At 37.3% G+C, this 17204-nt stretch overlaps 1 protein-coding gene across 4 annotated transcripts in view; it reads right to left on the bottom strand.

The window, feature by feature from the left end:
* TTBK2 (tau tubulin kinase 2) overlaps positions 1-17204 on the bottom strand; it is a 90798-nt gene that overhangs the window by 43221 nt on the left and 30373 nt on the right. For all 4 annotated transcript variants that reach the window (XM_057403889.1, XM_057403892.1, XM_057403893.1 and 1 more), the window contains exons 4-6: positions 11905-11978; positions 11080-11220; positions 9221-9325 (exon numbers count right to left, since the gene is read on the bottom strand). In XM_057403889.1, coding sequence (XP_057259872.1) covers positions 9221-9325; positions 11080-11220; positions 11905-11978 — 320 coding nt within the window. The remainder of the gene's footprint in view (positions 1-9220; positions 9326-11079; positions 11221-11904; positions 11979-17204) is intronic.

The following is a 17204-nucleotide window of genomic DNA, read 5'->3' as shown; positions in this document are numbered from 1 at the left end:
AATGTATGTTAAAGAATATCATTTTTATTTTTCACTTATTCCAAATAAACACAGAAGAGTCTAGACACTGGAAATTAAGGTCATACTAAACAAACCTATGAGAGCGAGAACTCTGAGCTCTTCATTTTGTTTAAATAACCGAAGAATGACCTAAAATGTAGCCACTGGGAAAGGCAAGAGAAAGGTGGCGAGAGGAGGGAAAGGGACACAGGGTAATTCTCCCTTTGCCTTAGAAAGCTGTATTTATAAAAAGTACAACAGTTCCACAGACAAAATAGAGCCTCCTCAGAATACTAGTCAGGACACTCTCAAAGTGGAAGGCCACATTCCAAACTAGTTACTGAATCAGGAAAAAAGAAATTTTCTTCTTCATTCATCTTTGCTGAGTCCAAATCACCAGATTTAAAGGACTGTTAATTTGAATAATCACTGCCAGTCAGTGAGGCCTGCATACTGAGGAGAAAAACACAGATGTTTTAGATAAAAAGATGGTATCTGAATACCACCTTATTATGGATAGCTCTTCAATTGTGTTTTTCCCTAGCTTTGTCAGCTCAGTTTGCATACGTTATCCTATCTTCTGTGTAAAACAAATACAATTCAGTTATTTGTACCTTAAAAGTCCACATAAATTAAAGGCCACAAAGATCAGGCCTGTGATAACATATGATGGCTGAATTTATGGGTTTTTAAATAATTATGACCTCAAATTCATTTTTAAAGGTTAATCTGTTTAAGAGCAAAGACTAATGGCTTTTTTTTGCTTTTAATTTTCTTAATATTAAATTTAATAGTAGGTCAAAGAACAGTTGTAGTTAATATTCCTTTTAAAACAGGAGTGATGACAACAGCCCAAGAGCTAGCTGTAGCACTTACGATGTTAAGAGCATCGGTGTCCTTCAGATACTGGCTCTCAAGGATTTCTATTTCTGCACGAAAGCTGACACCTTCACTTTCCATTATCACCATGTAAATAATGACATGTAATCTGAAAGCTGTATGAAGTTAGGTTTACATTCAAAAAGTATCATTTATACTTTGTCTCAGTAAAAACCAGATGCTAATACTACTTACTTCAGCTACCACTAGGACAATGGGAAACAAAATGGTACGTAAACGAACTCTTTGACAACACTCTCAAAAAGCAATAAACAGCATTAATCTCAGAAATGTACTAAATTTCCATCCTGCTAAATATATTTGCCTGATGATTAAAGAGAGGCTCTCCACAATTAAATTCACATTACCCTGCTTTGCAGTAATCAATTCTTATCTACACCATTAATTCAATTATTGGCTTCCTCTCCCCTACAATTTATTCCCCTGCCCCTGTTTCCTCCTCCTTTCTTTTAACAGCCTACACCACCCCCAGCAGTTTTGTTCTCCTTCCCACACACATTTTTTTCTCTTCTGATCTTTTTCATCACCAGACAAGGCTCCTTTCACCAATGAGTACTTCCTTATCAACTTCCATTCTAGAATTTAATTCTATATCTACCCAAAAATTACCTGCATTGTCATACTGTCCCCAGCATGTACAATTTAGTTTCAGAAGCCTATACAGGCACACACTACTGCCCATTTCCACATTCTTCATCCTATTCCCAGCTACATGCATAATTGTTCAAAGTTTCCCAAAAGTGTATGAGGTCAATATGTGCTCCAAGCAAACAACACAAAACACACAAAAAGCCAGGGTTCAAACCACTGACAGCAGCAGCAGAGTTGCACAAAAGTTTGTTCATGTGCCATTCATTTACTCCCCCCACCCCAGTTTAGAACAGACTCATATTTTACTTTTTAGAAACCACATTTGGGTGTTCAGAACAACTTCATTCTAATAAAATAGTACCAGATCTTCAATGCACATAAATCCATGTACAGAATTAAAAAACAAAAAACCCAACCCAAGCAGATCAAAACTATCCATTGTAAATAGTGAATAAATAGTTAAATAGTGAATACATTCCCAAAGACCTTATCTGCAAGGGTTATACCTTTTCCTATTACTCTTAGAATAACTATACAACATACAGTGGCAGAGCATGTATATTTCACCTCTAAGGCACATAATGCTAGTTCTATCTACATCTAGAATAATACATTTGCATTTCATTCAAGATCTCACTCTAAAAGTTTTTCTTCACATATTTATAAGTCAGGCTTCAAGTTTTTTAGCTAATAAAACATGGTTAAGTAAACTGAACAGAAAATATAAAATAACATTACTTTACATTCTTAGGAGAACTGTGAATTACTCTACACCCTTCCAATCCACACCATGATACACGTTTGTCATTACTTCCTTTCTTGCGTCCTTCACAATCCTACAAGCCGCAATAAATACTTGTTTCTGATCTTTAGTTTCTAACCAGGTAATCAGATCATACCAGGTGTCACTTGATGAACTGCAGCCCTTCACTACTTCAATATGTTCACACATATTGCAAATACCTTATTACTGAGCTACAAGGGCCATATCCCTCCATCTTTGAAGTTAGTTCCTCACAAACACAGTCATTCAGACTACACTGATTATAGCAATTATAGTGCCGACTGAGCTGCAAAACAGGACAACTTTGTTAAAGTGAATCAATTTCAAAATCAGCAGTTAAAAAATACTTCATTTATTTAGCAGTTATTCTGAGAGGGAACTATTTGTATCAGGAAAAAGTTCACAATGCATTTTTTTCTTTGCTTTATATTTTTATGTTAATCTATTTTCTTTCCATTTTGAAGATTTAATAACTGAAACAGACCACTGTAGTGAGATGACACTATAAGATGAAAACTGCAACTACAACTATTTCATTTAAAGGCTAATACCTTGAACAAGTGGGAAACTGTCTCTGCCGACTGAAGAACCCAAGAAAATCTAAAACCCCTGGATCCTTCAGGTAATCAATAAGTTTTTCCTTTTGCCAGTATATTCAGATGCTGTGGCAGAAAGTTTGGACAGAAATATTCTTACTACACAAAAACATGTCTCAAAATATTCCTTCCTATAATCTCCTGAAATTAACTCTTACTTATCTTTATTAAAAGCAGGCTGATATTTTCTCATAAGGAAAATGCTGAATTTAAAGTTGCAGTCCAGATAATGATTATGATATACCAGAAAAGATTAGTGCTTCTCTAACAGTTGCAGTATTATTTTTATAATCAATTCTATCCCTTTTTACCAACTTTACAACTGATCACTACCTACCTACACAGTCAATGTGTAAAAATAAGACTTAGAAACTGCATTCACTTTGTAGAGAAAGAAATAAAGACAGCTACAAGTAAAAATACTTGGGAAATACACTGCAGACGTGTTATTTCATTGTTTTCTGAAAACGAGTTCTGCTGTCATTGGAGGAAGAATGACAGAGAGGCTCTAAAAGGCTATTTCAGGTATAATATGGAAAAAGCAGCTTATGTAAAAAAGCAAAAAGGGGGAGGACAGAAATATAAGGGAAATCAGGAAGAAGAATGAAAAAATATGATACTAGTGCCCTTCAGATATGTGAAAATCAGTGCATCCTGTAGCAGTAGTTCATATGAAAAATGCTGCTTACTGACTTCAAAAGCTTAAGCTCTGTGACTGTTCCTCACTTTCCCTGACAAAGGAGGTTGGATGGATACAAAAATGTGAGAATAAAGAAGACATTAATAGCTACAGAAGCAATTTCTTAGATTCCATCATAGACTGGCACTACATTCTGCTTTTCCTTGTGAAGTCCACCTTCCATTTAAACCTTAAATAATTATTACAGTTGTGACAGGCTGTATTTAAAGGTTGAAAGGTCAAAGATTATTTTTCAACTCCTACAGAAAATAATGACACTTTTCCAGTTCCATTTCCAAACAGAGATGTAAAAGAAATCAGTGAGGTTTTCAGTGACTACAGAAATCTCCCTTCCAACATAAAGAAGTCTCAAATAAAGACCTGTTCCTCTCTTTAAAAACCCAGAAATAGGTAATGGAGACAAGTAACCATCTTTACTGTTGCTCATATTTACTGTGCATCAAAGATAGGCTGTGAGGGGAAAGATCCTCAAGAGCCTTAAAAACTAAAACTAAGTAGCTTGTTCGATGCACTTTGTAAGGGTAACAATCAAAACAAATCACATAAATTGTGCCTGTAGTAGCACCCTTAATTTTGGCGTTTGTCAAGACAAAAGCCTTGTATTCACCAAACAAGAAAAACGATAGTGTAACAGTCAGGTCAGGGGATGGTGAGCCTACACAAGAACTTCAGGTTTGTGAATAATAAATAAATATTTGCATATATACACATATAAATGTATGCACATATTATAGGGAAAACGTTGTCAGGATATATATATGGAGACTGGATGTAAAGACATACCCAGTGAAAACTGCCAGTAAGCCTCGGGGCAGGAAGATGGTATCACATGCAGTAATTCAAAACAGAAGTATAGCTGAATGGTTGGTACATGAGAAAGGAAACTAAGAGTATGTTGAGTTTCAGCTCATCATAAGATGCTTACAAGGATACTAGAAATAGATGGCAGTGTTTTAGCTGGAACAGAAAGAAACAGTATTGGAACGGGGATATCATGAACATGAATCACGTACCTAGAGATAAAAAAATGTGTTTATGAATGAGGTTATCTGAAGATAAAGGGTAAAAGGAGGGTACAAAAAACTAGAGACATGCATGCTGAAGAAAGAAGACTTGAAATTAAATTGTGAAAGAAGCTGGAGCCAGAGCAGTCAGATTCACGAAGACTGTCACCAAAGATAAAAAGGCACAAGGCTGAAGGCTTGTATTAATGGAAAATGGAGAAGAATGAGAAAATGAGAGAAAGCTGACCGGAATCAGAGAAGACAAATGCTAGTAATGCAGAAAAGAAAAACCATCATAGGAAAAGATGATGACGATAGATGAGAAGTCATCTCATGGCATGGGAAAAGGTGTAACTTAGTTCTGATGGCATAATTACAGAAATCTTAAAATTCTGGATCCTAACACTTCTCATTAAAGACAAGCTAAATATTTTCTTTCAACTGCAGACTAATCTACCGACACAGTTTTCTTTGCAAGCTTGATCATATTATAATCTCCAGATATTTTGTTTAAAAATACGTATTAATTAAATGAATTTTAACTTACTAAAATATGAGCCACTGTTGACTTCAAGGCAGACTGAATTAGAATCTCTTTATTTGTTGTGAACTTTGTCATAAACACTACTTATGGTAAACAGCAGAAGAAACAAAACACTGAGATAAACCTTATTATATTTCACAGTAACTCATAAATTTAAATACATTCTTATTCTCATTAATGTGTTAAATGTCTCATTTTAAAACCTCTCTTTCGCAATAAATAACAACTAAATGAGAATTCAAGAAATCAGTACTCCCACAAAGGAGGAAAAGAGAGATTACACTCAAGTTGAACTAAAATAAGCAGTACTTAAACAAAGGCTTTCTTTGCCTACAGTGCACAAAAATCCTGGGAGCAATTTTTGCTGTAATAACATCTATTTACTCTAGGGAATAATTTAATTTATCATGGAAAATAGAGCTGCTTATAATTTAATTCTGCTGCCATTTATGGAGGGTAGGAAAGAATGGTATCAAGATGAGAAAACAGACTCCACTGAACTCAAATCGATCCAATGCCACTGTAAAACTTGCCCCAAAAGACGCTATGATAACTCATTAAAACCCTGCATTTAAATTAATATGATGTGTTGAGACCTAGTTCCATAGGCTAAGAGTTTTGAATATTATAGACAGTTCCTTCATGTCAGCGCACATGAAGAAACTAACCTTTAGAACGTGTCTACACCATAGAAAAGAGGAGGCAGAACCATATCCATCTTAGGGAAGCATCTGTGTCATCAATGCATTTTCTGCAATGAGAACAGGCATGTTTGCTAACTACTGTAATAACAATGTGAAACAATAAAGTAATTACTACAAAGAGTACCAAAAATATTTAAATTCTCTAACCTGAATGAATCTTCATTTTTACTTTAAAGTGCGAACTTTTTCTATTGCAATTGTTGGAACTTCATCAAAATTTCTCCAGACCCATTAGCACTATTGCTCATTTGTGAACTTCACTGCCAACTATCATATATGGCACCTGTAATAAAACCTATACCTAAACATTGGCCACCACTTTCCATGTAATATCCTGTATTCAGCCACTTGAAACTTCCTTCATATTACCAATTTAAGCTGAAATTCCCCATGTTAAATAACTGGTTTTGTAGCTGTTTGCTTTTAATTCAGCAAATAATTTCAAACTGTTCTTGAATGCAGCTGAAACAAATGTTTGTTTCTTAGCCCCCACAATAACTTGTAGGAAGCCTGTATGTATTCCCAGAGTGCCTTAGAATGAAGACAGACAAGGAGGGATTTGAGAGTGTGCCATGATGATCTCAAGGAACATTCTACTAGCCATCCAACACTCATTATGCCTGGACTTTCAGAAAAATACATTTCACACAAACTCAATACAGCCTTGTTTGAACAAGGCATCTAAATTCTTAAAATGTTGTCTGTCATGAGGCATAATTCAATCCAGAGCTGCAACAGTCTGAATTTGTTTTCTCTCACTCCTTCAGAATGTTTTCAGGTCTCACTGTGGTGCAAAGAAAAGAAACTGAGGGCAAAGAAAATGTCAGTTGCACTGAACTATTCCAGTGGGCACCAAAACTGCAAGAAGAGAAATTAGTTTAACTAGAAGCAAAGCAACATGAGGAGGTAGCTGTAGAAAAGAAACTAGAGAGGAGAGACAGAAGATTCAGACTAGAGTAAGCACAGGCTTATCAAAAACACAGAAAGTCCCAGATGGATGGTTGAACATTATCAGTAGCCACCAGCACATACTTCAGTCAAATATCAGAATAAAACCGTGGATTCCCAAGTTTTATAATTCCTCTTTGTATAACAGATCTGAAACAAGAACACCTTATCACACTGAATTTGTATGAAACTCTGCTGCATTTCTGTGTCTTAGTACCATGCACTGTTATTAACTAAGAGTCTAATGGTGGGTAGCTTAATGCTTTGCTAAATTTCTCATTTCCTCATTGCTTCCTGACCTGATTTCCCACAATAAAAGTCTTCCTCACCATAAGGACCTCTTTTCAACTTCTTGTTTGAACTTCAGTCAAGTGAGTACTATCTTTATAACAAGATTTATATTACAAAACTTACGATAATTTATTCTTGAAATTGCGTTTTAGTTTCAAACCTCTTGCCAGTCTTGAGTTGCATTTTGTCAAAGAACTACACAACACTTCTCTACCAGTCTTGAAGCTAACTCAATTTTTTTATCTCCACCTGTTGGAATGTATATGCTAGCCAGTGATGCTGGCCAATCATTTCTGGATGGAAATAGAGTCTTGTCATAAAATTTTCTGCTTTCAATAGTATCCATATAAGCCTCTTCCATCTTTTTGAGTTGAACAAACAGATTTCTGGCCACCAGGAATTCCTTAATGTTGGGAGAACTACAAAGCTGCCAAAGGACTAAAACCCAATGCTATAATTTCCAAAGCTTCTCTTCCAATTCTTTTAAATCACGTCTTGGAAATTCAAGAACTATGGGGTTATACGTAAAATTTCAGTGGGACTGGATTCTTTCTGCAGAAGTCAGGCATGTAGAAAATGAGACTCATCATAAAAATCTAATAATCAACCTTAACTAAGGAACAGTTTCTTATCAATAGAATACTATGTGCTTTAGAGAATATGCTTTTACATTGTTCCAGGTTATTTGCAGTATCTGCTGAAGAAATTTAATGATGTTTAGAAGAAGGATAGCCTTAAGAAGAAGCACATAGCCCATTTAGTGAAAATATTAATAATTTTGGGGTTTAAGCAAGGTCACACTGTGGTTGCTGTCCACACAGAAGTCTTTTATTTTTTCCCTCACTGCCACTCTACTAATATGGATTACCCTGTCAGAACACTCTAAACAGATTAAATTGAAGAATTACTTCAGTTACACTGTAGGGCACTGCAATGAAAAACAAAAGGCAAGAGCTGAATTGTTACAAAAGAAAGAATAGCAGAAAAATTGTATATTGTGATCACCTATTTTTTCCTGAAAATAGTACCATTGGTGTTTATACAAATTACATGATCTTGGGAATTTTTTTCTCTTTAAAATTACAGGTCAGTTAGAAAAAAAACATTATAAGCAGCCAAACATACAGAACACGACAAGAACACTGAGAAATAAAAAAGGAATTTAAAAACTACGTAAAATGTTTAGCTCACCTTTCCAACAGCAGCAGCCACTCTGTTGGTCTCCCCTGCTCTTTGCTTTCATTGCAGTGTCCAGCATTATGGCTGAAGGAATAGAGTACAGCAGAACCCTGCTAATTTACCTTACTGATTCACATACCTCATCATTTGCACACAAAAACTTGCCATCTTCCCAACTTCCAAGGCAAAATAAAACCAAAAGTCCTGTAGAAATGGCTTCTACCATTCAAAATCTAACCATATTAATAAATATGCTACATGATGTTGACTAGTATGTTATTATTATTACCATCAAAATGTAAACTAAACTAGTTAAATAAAGAAAATATGTTTCTTTAAAACACCATCATGTACCATGGCACTGACTTACTCATTTTCAAGCTTTGACATCACCAATAGGACTGCCCACCAGTGAATTAGTGAGGCTCTACTGTACTTAAAATTGTCATGTCCTCATTGGTACACTTTTCTCTACAATTTTCTTCAGACTGCATTGCATGGGAATACAGCAAATACATTTAACTATGTGCTGCTATCTAGTATAATTAGTGTCCTATCACTGTTTGAATTATTCAGACTTTCAGAAGATTATATATTCAGTTTAGTGTATGACTTTTTTCTCCTACAGTTTTTTTTTTTCAAAGCGATATATAATACCAAGTGAAATTCAGCCTCTGTGTAGTACTCTGCTATTTAATGAAATCCTATTTGTCACTTGATTTTCTAAACCAAAAGATAAATTATCCAAAAATATCACAGACTACACCTCTGCCTCCAGACAAAAATCAGAAGCATGATTGATTCCTGACTGCCAAACTTTTAATATAATCAATAAATCATATGGCATTTCTGATCTGGAATGATGTTTGTCAAGTTTAGACCAGTTACCAGTTCAATGCAATTTCCATACTTCCCCAGAAAAAAGACAGCATATTACCACATTCAATTAATCAAATTGACAACTGTGAAAAAGTCTTACTGGTCTGACATCGCCACATGAGTTGGTAAATTGCCGTGCCAAGCCAAAATCCAGCATATAACACTTCCTACAGGTGCTAGGAAAACGTCCCATTGCGAAGTTAGACTGGGAAAAAAAACAAACACAGACAGATACATAGATATACACACATACTTTTCAATACATGCACATACTAATGCAGTAACACAATCATAGACACTTCTACTTATCTATTCTTTCTTCCTATTTTCTTCCACATTTTCAGTTTTACTAAACTCCCATTAAATTTGAAAGAAACATGAAGAAAATCACATATCCAACTTAGCATATCTGAACAGCAGCCTGTATGGTAACAGGAGATTGTCAACTTACTTCATCACTTAGAATATATTAATTTGTAGAAAGAATTTTCCAGTCATGGCAAGCACTCATACGTTTTGATCTGGACATGTCAAAGAAGAACCAGGTTTAAGGGGAATAAAAATAAATAAATAAATAAACAAACCCAACACACACCAAAATATCAGAACAGTAAGAGCTACTTAGGGAGGTAATCTGAAAATCTCAAGTAAATATTTTCATTTGCCTTTATGGATTAGCATTCCATGTTAAACCCTTAACAAAATTCTTCAACACTGCTAATTTATGATGTTTGAACATGTTGGCTGAACTGGTTCAAGTCTCTCCCCACCAAATTCCCTCAAAATGGATGACATGATATAAAAAAAATCAAGCTAAAAACAAGCCCTGTGAAATGGAATTGAAATTCTGAGCATGCTGGAAGCTTAACGCAATTAACTCTGAAAAAATAGTTTTCTTATTCCATTATGTGAAACAGCAGTACTCTTCTATATAAACCTGAAATTCACAGCTGCTTCAATGTGTAAGGTTGAGGGTAAAACCCAGTCAAAACCATGAACTGAAATGAGTGTGATCAACACTGCTTTTAAAAGGAAGAGAATTTCAGCATTGCCTAATTCATCATGAAGCAAATAACCAAGCAAGGATTTCAAGATTTCAGCTCAGCACAAAGCTTGCTTTTTGTATAATCCATCTAGAAGATACATAACAAAAGATAAAATGGGCGTGTATTTTTCAGCCAAGAAAACTGCATGCTAGAAAGCAATCATGCTTTCTTTCGCCTGTGTAGGTCATAGCATAATCTCTAAAGGGGAAGAAAAATTCTTTCTGTTACGAATCTAATATATTACCTCACATTGCTGTTTATCCTGGCTGAACATTTCATTTTCTGGGTTTTTTCCATCCCCTAACAGCATTCTCCATTTCAATTCTATTTGAGCCCATGAACTCCAAGACAGAGCTAGTTAATAAGATGTCCCCAATCAATTCCGGCAGCCATGAACGAACATATTTCCCATTCAAAACTCTAATAGTTTTCATCATTAGAGACTTGCGCTCCCGCTAACTCCTCCTCACCTATTTCATTTGACATTCACTGCCTCCGTGTCCTTTCTGTATTAAACGAAGTCTTGGGGGTGGGTCAGGCAGAATACAAGGAGTTTTTTAAAAAGTTTCAAGGAAGAAGTCATGAAAATGAAAATTCAATATAAGGAATAAATTCAAAGAAAAACAGACAAAACAGTAAGAACAAAAGCATGATGCTATCAGAAAGGCACTATACTCATGACACTTTGACAACTCATTTTATTGTGCAATTCCAATAAAATAATTTAATAGTTTTGCCATAGTTTTTCTTTACTTTCCTTGTTTGTGATATAGACATTTATACAAAAATATGAACATTTTCTGTCCCTTCCCATTTTTTCATTTTAGCATCTATTATAGAACCTGTTCTTATTCATGCAGCCATCTAATGACCATGTCTTACCTGCCTGTTTTCATTTTATGGACAGACTTACCGGTTTTATATCCCTGTGCAGGAATCCTACAGAGTGAATACTTTCAATAGATTCCAAAATCTGCTTCCCAAGCCGTAGAGTGGTACTAATGGTGAATGTTCCTCGAGACTGGCTCCTACGCAGGTCTGCCAAGTTCCGACCCTGATCAAATTAAAAAGGCATCTACATAAAAAAATACTAATACCAAGATTCACAGATAGTAAAGACTTCATACTACTTCTTCAGCTGTTCGTGGTTAACTACAGAATACTCTCCCTTGCCATATTCAAGAATAACTCATCTCCCCTAAATATAATATGTCCGCGAGTATCTCCACCATTAAATTTAGAATCTGTTTTTGGAAATATGAATCTTAGTATCTTTCCAATCCACAAAACTATTCTCTGTTAGAAGACTAGTAGATACACTACTAGTTAATGTTGTATCTGTGTCAAACCCAAAAAAAGGCTACTGAGAAATTGCTCACAAAGGCTTCTTTACATTCCCCTCTTTCAAGGAAAGTATGTTAATTTACTTAATTATACAGTATATCTCAGATGATTTAACCAAACAGATGAAAAATACACTATGCAAGGAAATGTGAATTATCTCATCATAGTTCACTGTTTCAATAGTCAAGTCTTTCTGAGAATGTAAACCTTTCTGAGAGAACTATAGAAAGGATATAAAATGATAATGATATAACGATATCCTCAATTTTGGCCTGTTCACTATTATGCATATCTTTATTTTTTGATTTGTCTAAAATTTTGCTGCTCTTTTCATATATGCTTGGCTAATAAATCAAAAAACACAAGCAAACTTTGAGCTCTTTGACACACTGACCTGCAACTGCATGACCACATAGTTAAATCTGTCGTTCCTTCCACAGCCTATGAATCTACAGACATGATCTTTTCCTGAGAGAAAAAGAAGCAGATTAGATAAGAATAATGGAATTCTGAAGTTAATTCCTTTAAACCCATATCAAATTACTGTAAGAGACAGTTATATTTCTTTAGAGACCTTTAATAAACTAAGTGCCCTACCCCCCTACCCCATGGTTGAACAGCTGTAAAAACAAAGTCAATTCTACCCCCAATTAATCAAGTTTTGTCCCATTAGGTATGCAGCCCTACCACACCTCTCATTCTCCCACAAGAAAGTATGCACAGCAACATGTCTAAGTCCGGTTCGAGACCATCTTAAAAATCTGAACGTGCACAAGTCCATGGGACCTGATGAAATCCATCCGCGGGTCCTGAAGGAGCTGGCGAATGAAGTTGCTAAGCCACTGTCCATCATATTTGAAAAACCATGGCAGTCAGGTGAAGTTCCCGACGACTGGAAAAAGGGAAATATAACCCCCATTTTCAAGAAGGGGAAAATGGATGACCCAGGGAATTACAGACCAGTCAGTCTCACCTCTGTGCCTGGCAAAATCTTGGAGCAGATTCTCCTGGAAGGCATGCTAAGGCACATGAAAACCAACAAGGTGCTTGGTGACAGCCAGCATGGCTTCACTGAGGGGAAATCCTGCCTGACCAATTTGGTGGCCTTCTATGATGGGGCTACAGAACTGATGGACAGGGGTAGAGCAGTTGATGTCATCTACCTGGACTTCTGCAAAGTGTTCAACACTGTCCCACATGTCATAGAATCATAGAATCATAGAATCATTAGGGTTGAAAAGGACCTTAAGATCATCTAGTTCCAACCCCCTTGCCGTGGGCATCCTTGTCTCTAATTTGGAGAGACATCAATTTGATGGATGGACCACTCAGTGGATAAAGAACTGGCTGGATGGCCGCACACAAAGAGTTGTGGTCAATGGCTCAATGTCTGGCTGGAAACAAGTAACGAGTGGTGTCCCTCAGGGATCGGTGTTGGGACCGGTCTTGTTCAACATCTTCGTCACTGACATGGACAGTGGGATTGAGTGCGCCCTCAGCAAGTTTGCCGATGGCATCAAGCTGTGTGGTCTGGTTGATACCCTGGAGGGAAGGAATGCCATCCAGAGGGACCTTGACACGCTTGTGGGGTGGGCTGATGCCAACCTCATGAAGTTTAACCATGCCAAGTGCAAGGTCCTACACCTGGGTCGGAGCAATCCCAGGCACAGCTACAGGTTGGGCAGAGAAGAGATTCAGAGCAACCCTGCGGAGAAGGACTTGGGGGTGTTGGTCGATGAGAAGCTTAACATGAGCTGGCAGTGTGTGTGCTTGCAGCCCCGAAAGCCAACTGCATCTTGGGCTGCATCAAAAGGAGCGTGACCAGCAGGTCAAAGGAGGTGATCCTGCCCCTCTGCTCTCCTGAGACCTCACCTGGAGTATTGTGTGCAGTTCTGATGTCCTCAGCATAAAAAAGACATGGAACTGTTGGAGCGAGTCCAGAGGAGGGCTACAAGGATGATCAGGGGACTGGAGCACCTCTCATATGAAAGGCTGAGAAAGTTGGGGCTGTTCAGCCTGGAGAATAGAAGGCTGCGTGGAGACCTCATAGCAGCCTCCCAGTATCGGGAAGGGGCTTATAAAGGATGCTGGGGAGGGACTCTTCATTAGGGACTGTAGTGATAGGACAAGGGGTAACGGGTTCAAATTTAAACACGGGAAGTTTAGAATTGGATATAAGGAAGAAGTTATTTCCTGTTAGGGTGGTGAGGCACTGGAATAGGTTGCCCAGGGAAGTTGTGAATGCTCCATCCGTGGTGGCGTTGAAGGCCAGGTTGGACAGAGCCTTGAGTGACATGTTTTTTAGTGTGAAGTGTCCCTGCTCATGGCAGGGGGGTTGGAACTAGATGATCTTAAGGTCCCTTCCAACCCTAACTATTTTATGATTCTAAATGTCCACAAATTTGAGGCACTGCAGACTGGAAAAAGGTTATTCTCCTGCAAAGCTGATGACTTGTCCTAGACAATATTCCTAGCCACCATTTCTGTTTTTATACAAGCTGCAGCTGCTGCAATGAAGGAAAAGAGCAGTAGTTACCTATGGGTCATGTTTTGTATTAAAAAAAAAATTGTAGAAAATGTAATTCAACTAATCTGATTTGTGAATATCTTCTTCTAGAGCATGATCTTTGCTCTCTGGCTACAGATGACAAATTCAGCTCAGATACCCTGAAGCAGAGACAAAAGAATGTAGCAGTTAAAAAATAAAAAAATCAGAGTTTGGTTTAAGCCAATTTTCTTTAAAGCCTCCTCCTGCTCAAAGAAGAGGGCTGCTCAAAAATAATCTCCTTAGTATCCTGTAGTTGATAGTCAAATGCTAAGATTCCCCAGGCAGAGAGAAAAAGGCAAGCCAAAGACTGCAGTAGGGAAACAGAAGGGGAATGCAACCTCACTGTCATTTTGGTATCAGTGTTTATTGACTTGGAGAGAGGCTGGGATCCCTTATGACCCCACTCTACATCAGAACAGGGACTGCAGGGTTTAAGTCCCTCAGGCCATTTACCTTCCTTTCTGTCTCAGTGGAAGCTACGGCCAAGAGAAAGTGGCTGCTAAACCTGAGTAAAATTTCTGCCACCTAAGGTTTCTTTCATTAATTTCTTTTACCCTTAGGATTACCAGAACGCCACTGATGGGAGAAAACCAATTAAAACTACAAAATAAACCTCAAACCATTACTGCTTTTAAAACACTATTACTGCTACCTACAGATCTGGGGGGGGGATTTTTTGTTACTGCTGCAATCACAGCTTCATGAAAACCCTAAAACCTTGGCCATACTGCATCTGAATATTCTCACTTCACTTGAAGTTGCCTGTTTATTGCTTCCTCAGAAAGCTCCCTGCAACATATAATTAAAACAAAGAAAATGGGACAGGATTCATAGTAATTTCTTACAAGAATTATTTTTAAAGAAAACACCACTTTTGCAAATATATAAGTGCTAAGCTGTAAGTATCACTTATTTTCCTCTACTTTTTCCTTCTACCCATTTGTTTTAATGAGACAGGCAATATTACAGACACTATCATTTTATGAAGAAAAAAGATTTGCAGCAAATTTATCAAGATGAAATCTTGTATATTCATTGCTGCAGTTCCCAGTTAATGAAGTCTCATCTCAAATATTTATGATTCATTTTACAGCCACTCTGGGTATGCTGAATGAACATCTCCAGAGAAACATGTATCAGGTGGATTTCATCTGACAAATCCAGTAAATGTCAAAAACTTGGTTTGGTCAGAGAAGCCCTATTTTAACTGAGCAGCAACTTTAGCTATGTGGTAACTTCTCCGGAAAATAACTTTTCTAAAATCTGAGGACACTGGAAGGAACAGAATTAGGGCCTGTACACCTTATTCAAATTGCCTGGAGAAGAGAAGGATGCGTAGAGACCTCATAGCAGCCTTCCAGTATCTGAAGGTGGTCTACAAGGATGCCAAGGGGGGACTCTTCATCAGCGACTGTAGTGATAGGACAAGGGGCAATGGCTTCAAACTTATACAGGGGAGATTTAGGCTGGATATAAGGAAAAAATTCTTTACTGTGAGAGCAGTGAGGCACTGGAACAAGCTGCCCAAGGAAGCTGTGAACGCTTCATCCCTGGCAGTGTTCAAGGCCAGGCTGAACAGGGCCTTGAACAACTTGATCTAGTGTGAGGTGTCCCTGCCCATGGCAGGGGGGTTGGAACTACATGATCTTAAGGTTCTTTCCAACCCAAACCATTCTATGACTCTATGATCCTTCGCCACTCCAGTGTGGCTATACATACCTACTACACCCTTGCAGATGCCTTCAGCTCCTTTTCCCTCAGTGAAAAAACTGTTTTTTCACACCTGCCACATGACTGGGGAGCAGGGAATGAAGAAGTTGGCAATAGGCTGCAGTGAACAACTGCCCTTGAAAAGCTTCCCAGGGAGGGTTTGAAGCCTACATGCCATTCCAGTCTAGGCTGCAGTGTAGCACTACAGCTAGCTTTTCAGCCTACAGCAGATGCAACCCATCACTAAATTATGCTAGAGAGCTGTAAATGAATGAGGGAGATGTCTGTAAGGTTGTGTGAGACGGAAACCAACTGAGTGAGTCTCACTCTCACTGAGTGAGATGCGATAAATCTGTCTTCTCCCATCTGACTGTGGGAACAGATGGCCTAACAACATGATTAAACAAAACAACCATCTGTTGCAGAAGATTACTTAAAAAAAAAAAACAAAAAAGACAAAACCAGAACTTAAAGAGTTAAACAGGATTCCAACAACAATAATCAAGAGACAGGGAATAATATATAAATGAAGAAATCAAAGATGCAATTGATGACTAAGCTGTGATAAAAATGGCCATGTCAGTGAACATACTCCTTCTTCATAATTAAGAGAGGAGTCATAAACTACTCACGTATTTAAGCATGTTTTGCTAGGTGAAGGTCTTAAAAGAGACATATCTACAAAGTTATGACTGATTTCAACCCCACAATGAATGCCCACACTGTTTTAATTTTCAACATTTCTGAAAGCAGAAATAATATTAACAGTACATCCCTGTGCTTCTGCCAACAGCTATTCGCATCTCAGTTTCACAGTTTGTGAAATAGAAATCTAATACAGAAACACTCAAAAGCATGTTTACAACCTTCAGAATGTGCCTAGGTCTAGTAAAGATCGGAAGAGCTGTTTTGCTGGTTTGAGACATATTATACCTGTTTATTTAATTCTTTCCTAAAATCCTGTTTCCTCATAATTTTCCCAGAAATTGTAATAATAAATACATCCAAAAAATCAGATCCATGCATCAAGACAGCTCTGAATTACACTGTCAGCTCCCTTACTCTCATCGCACACTATTTGTAGACCAGACTTTCCAAATATTTGCAAGAAAAAGGATTTTCATGACAGTTACATTCCTTCCTCTGATTTATGCCCAAGATAACTAGAACACCTTGAAAGTAAGAGAACAGAAGTCCTTTGAGAAAAAGGTAATAATTATATACATACATATATACACACACACATGCCAAAAAGGGATGGAAGAACAAGATAAAAGTTGGTCTCAGAGGACGTATGCTATTACAAGGTTGTTATAAAAATAGCCTGAAAGAACTGTTTACAATTTCACCTGCGCACAATCTGCAAGAAAAAAATCTTGTCAAAAATGAGAACAATTTCTACATGGTAAATTAAGCATTCAATAAAAAATGTTTTT

This window comes from Pezoporus wallicus, unplaced genomic scaffold (assembly GCF_028554395.1).
Source record: "Pezoporus wallicus isolate ANWC-B61680 ecotype Strahan unplaced genomic scaffold, APGP_CSIRO_Pwel_v1 contig_8673, whole genome shotgun sequence".
NCBI classification, from domain to species: domain Eukaryota; kingdom Metazoa; phylum Chordata; class Aves; order Psittaciformes; family Psittacidae; genus Pezoporus; species Pezoporus wallicus.
Note: the sequence above shows the minus strand (reverse complement) of the source record. Positions and strands in the feature narration are given on the sequence as shown.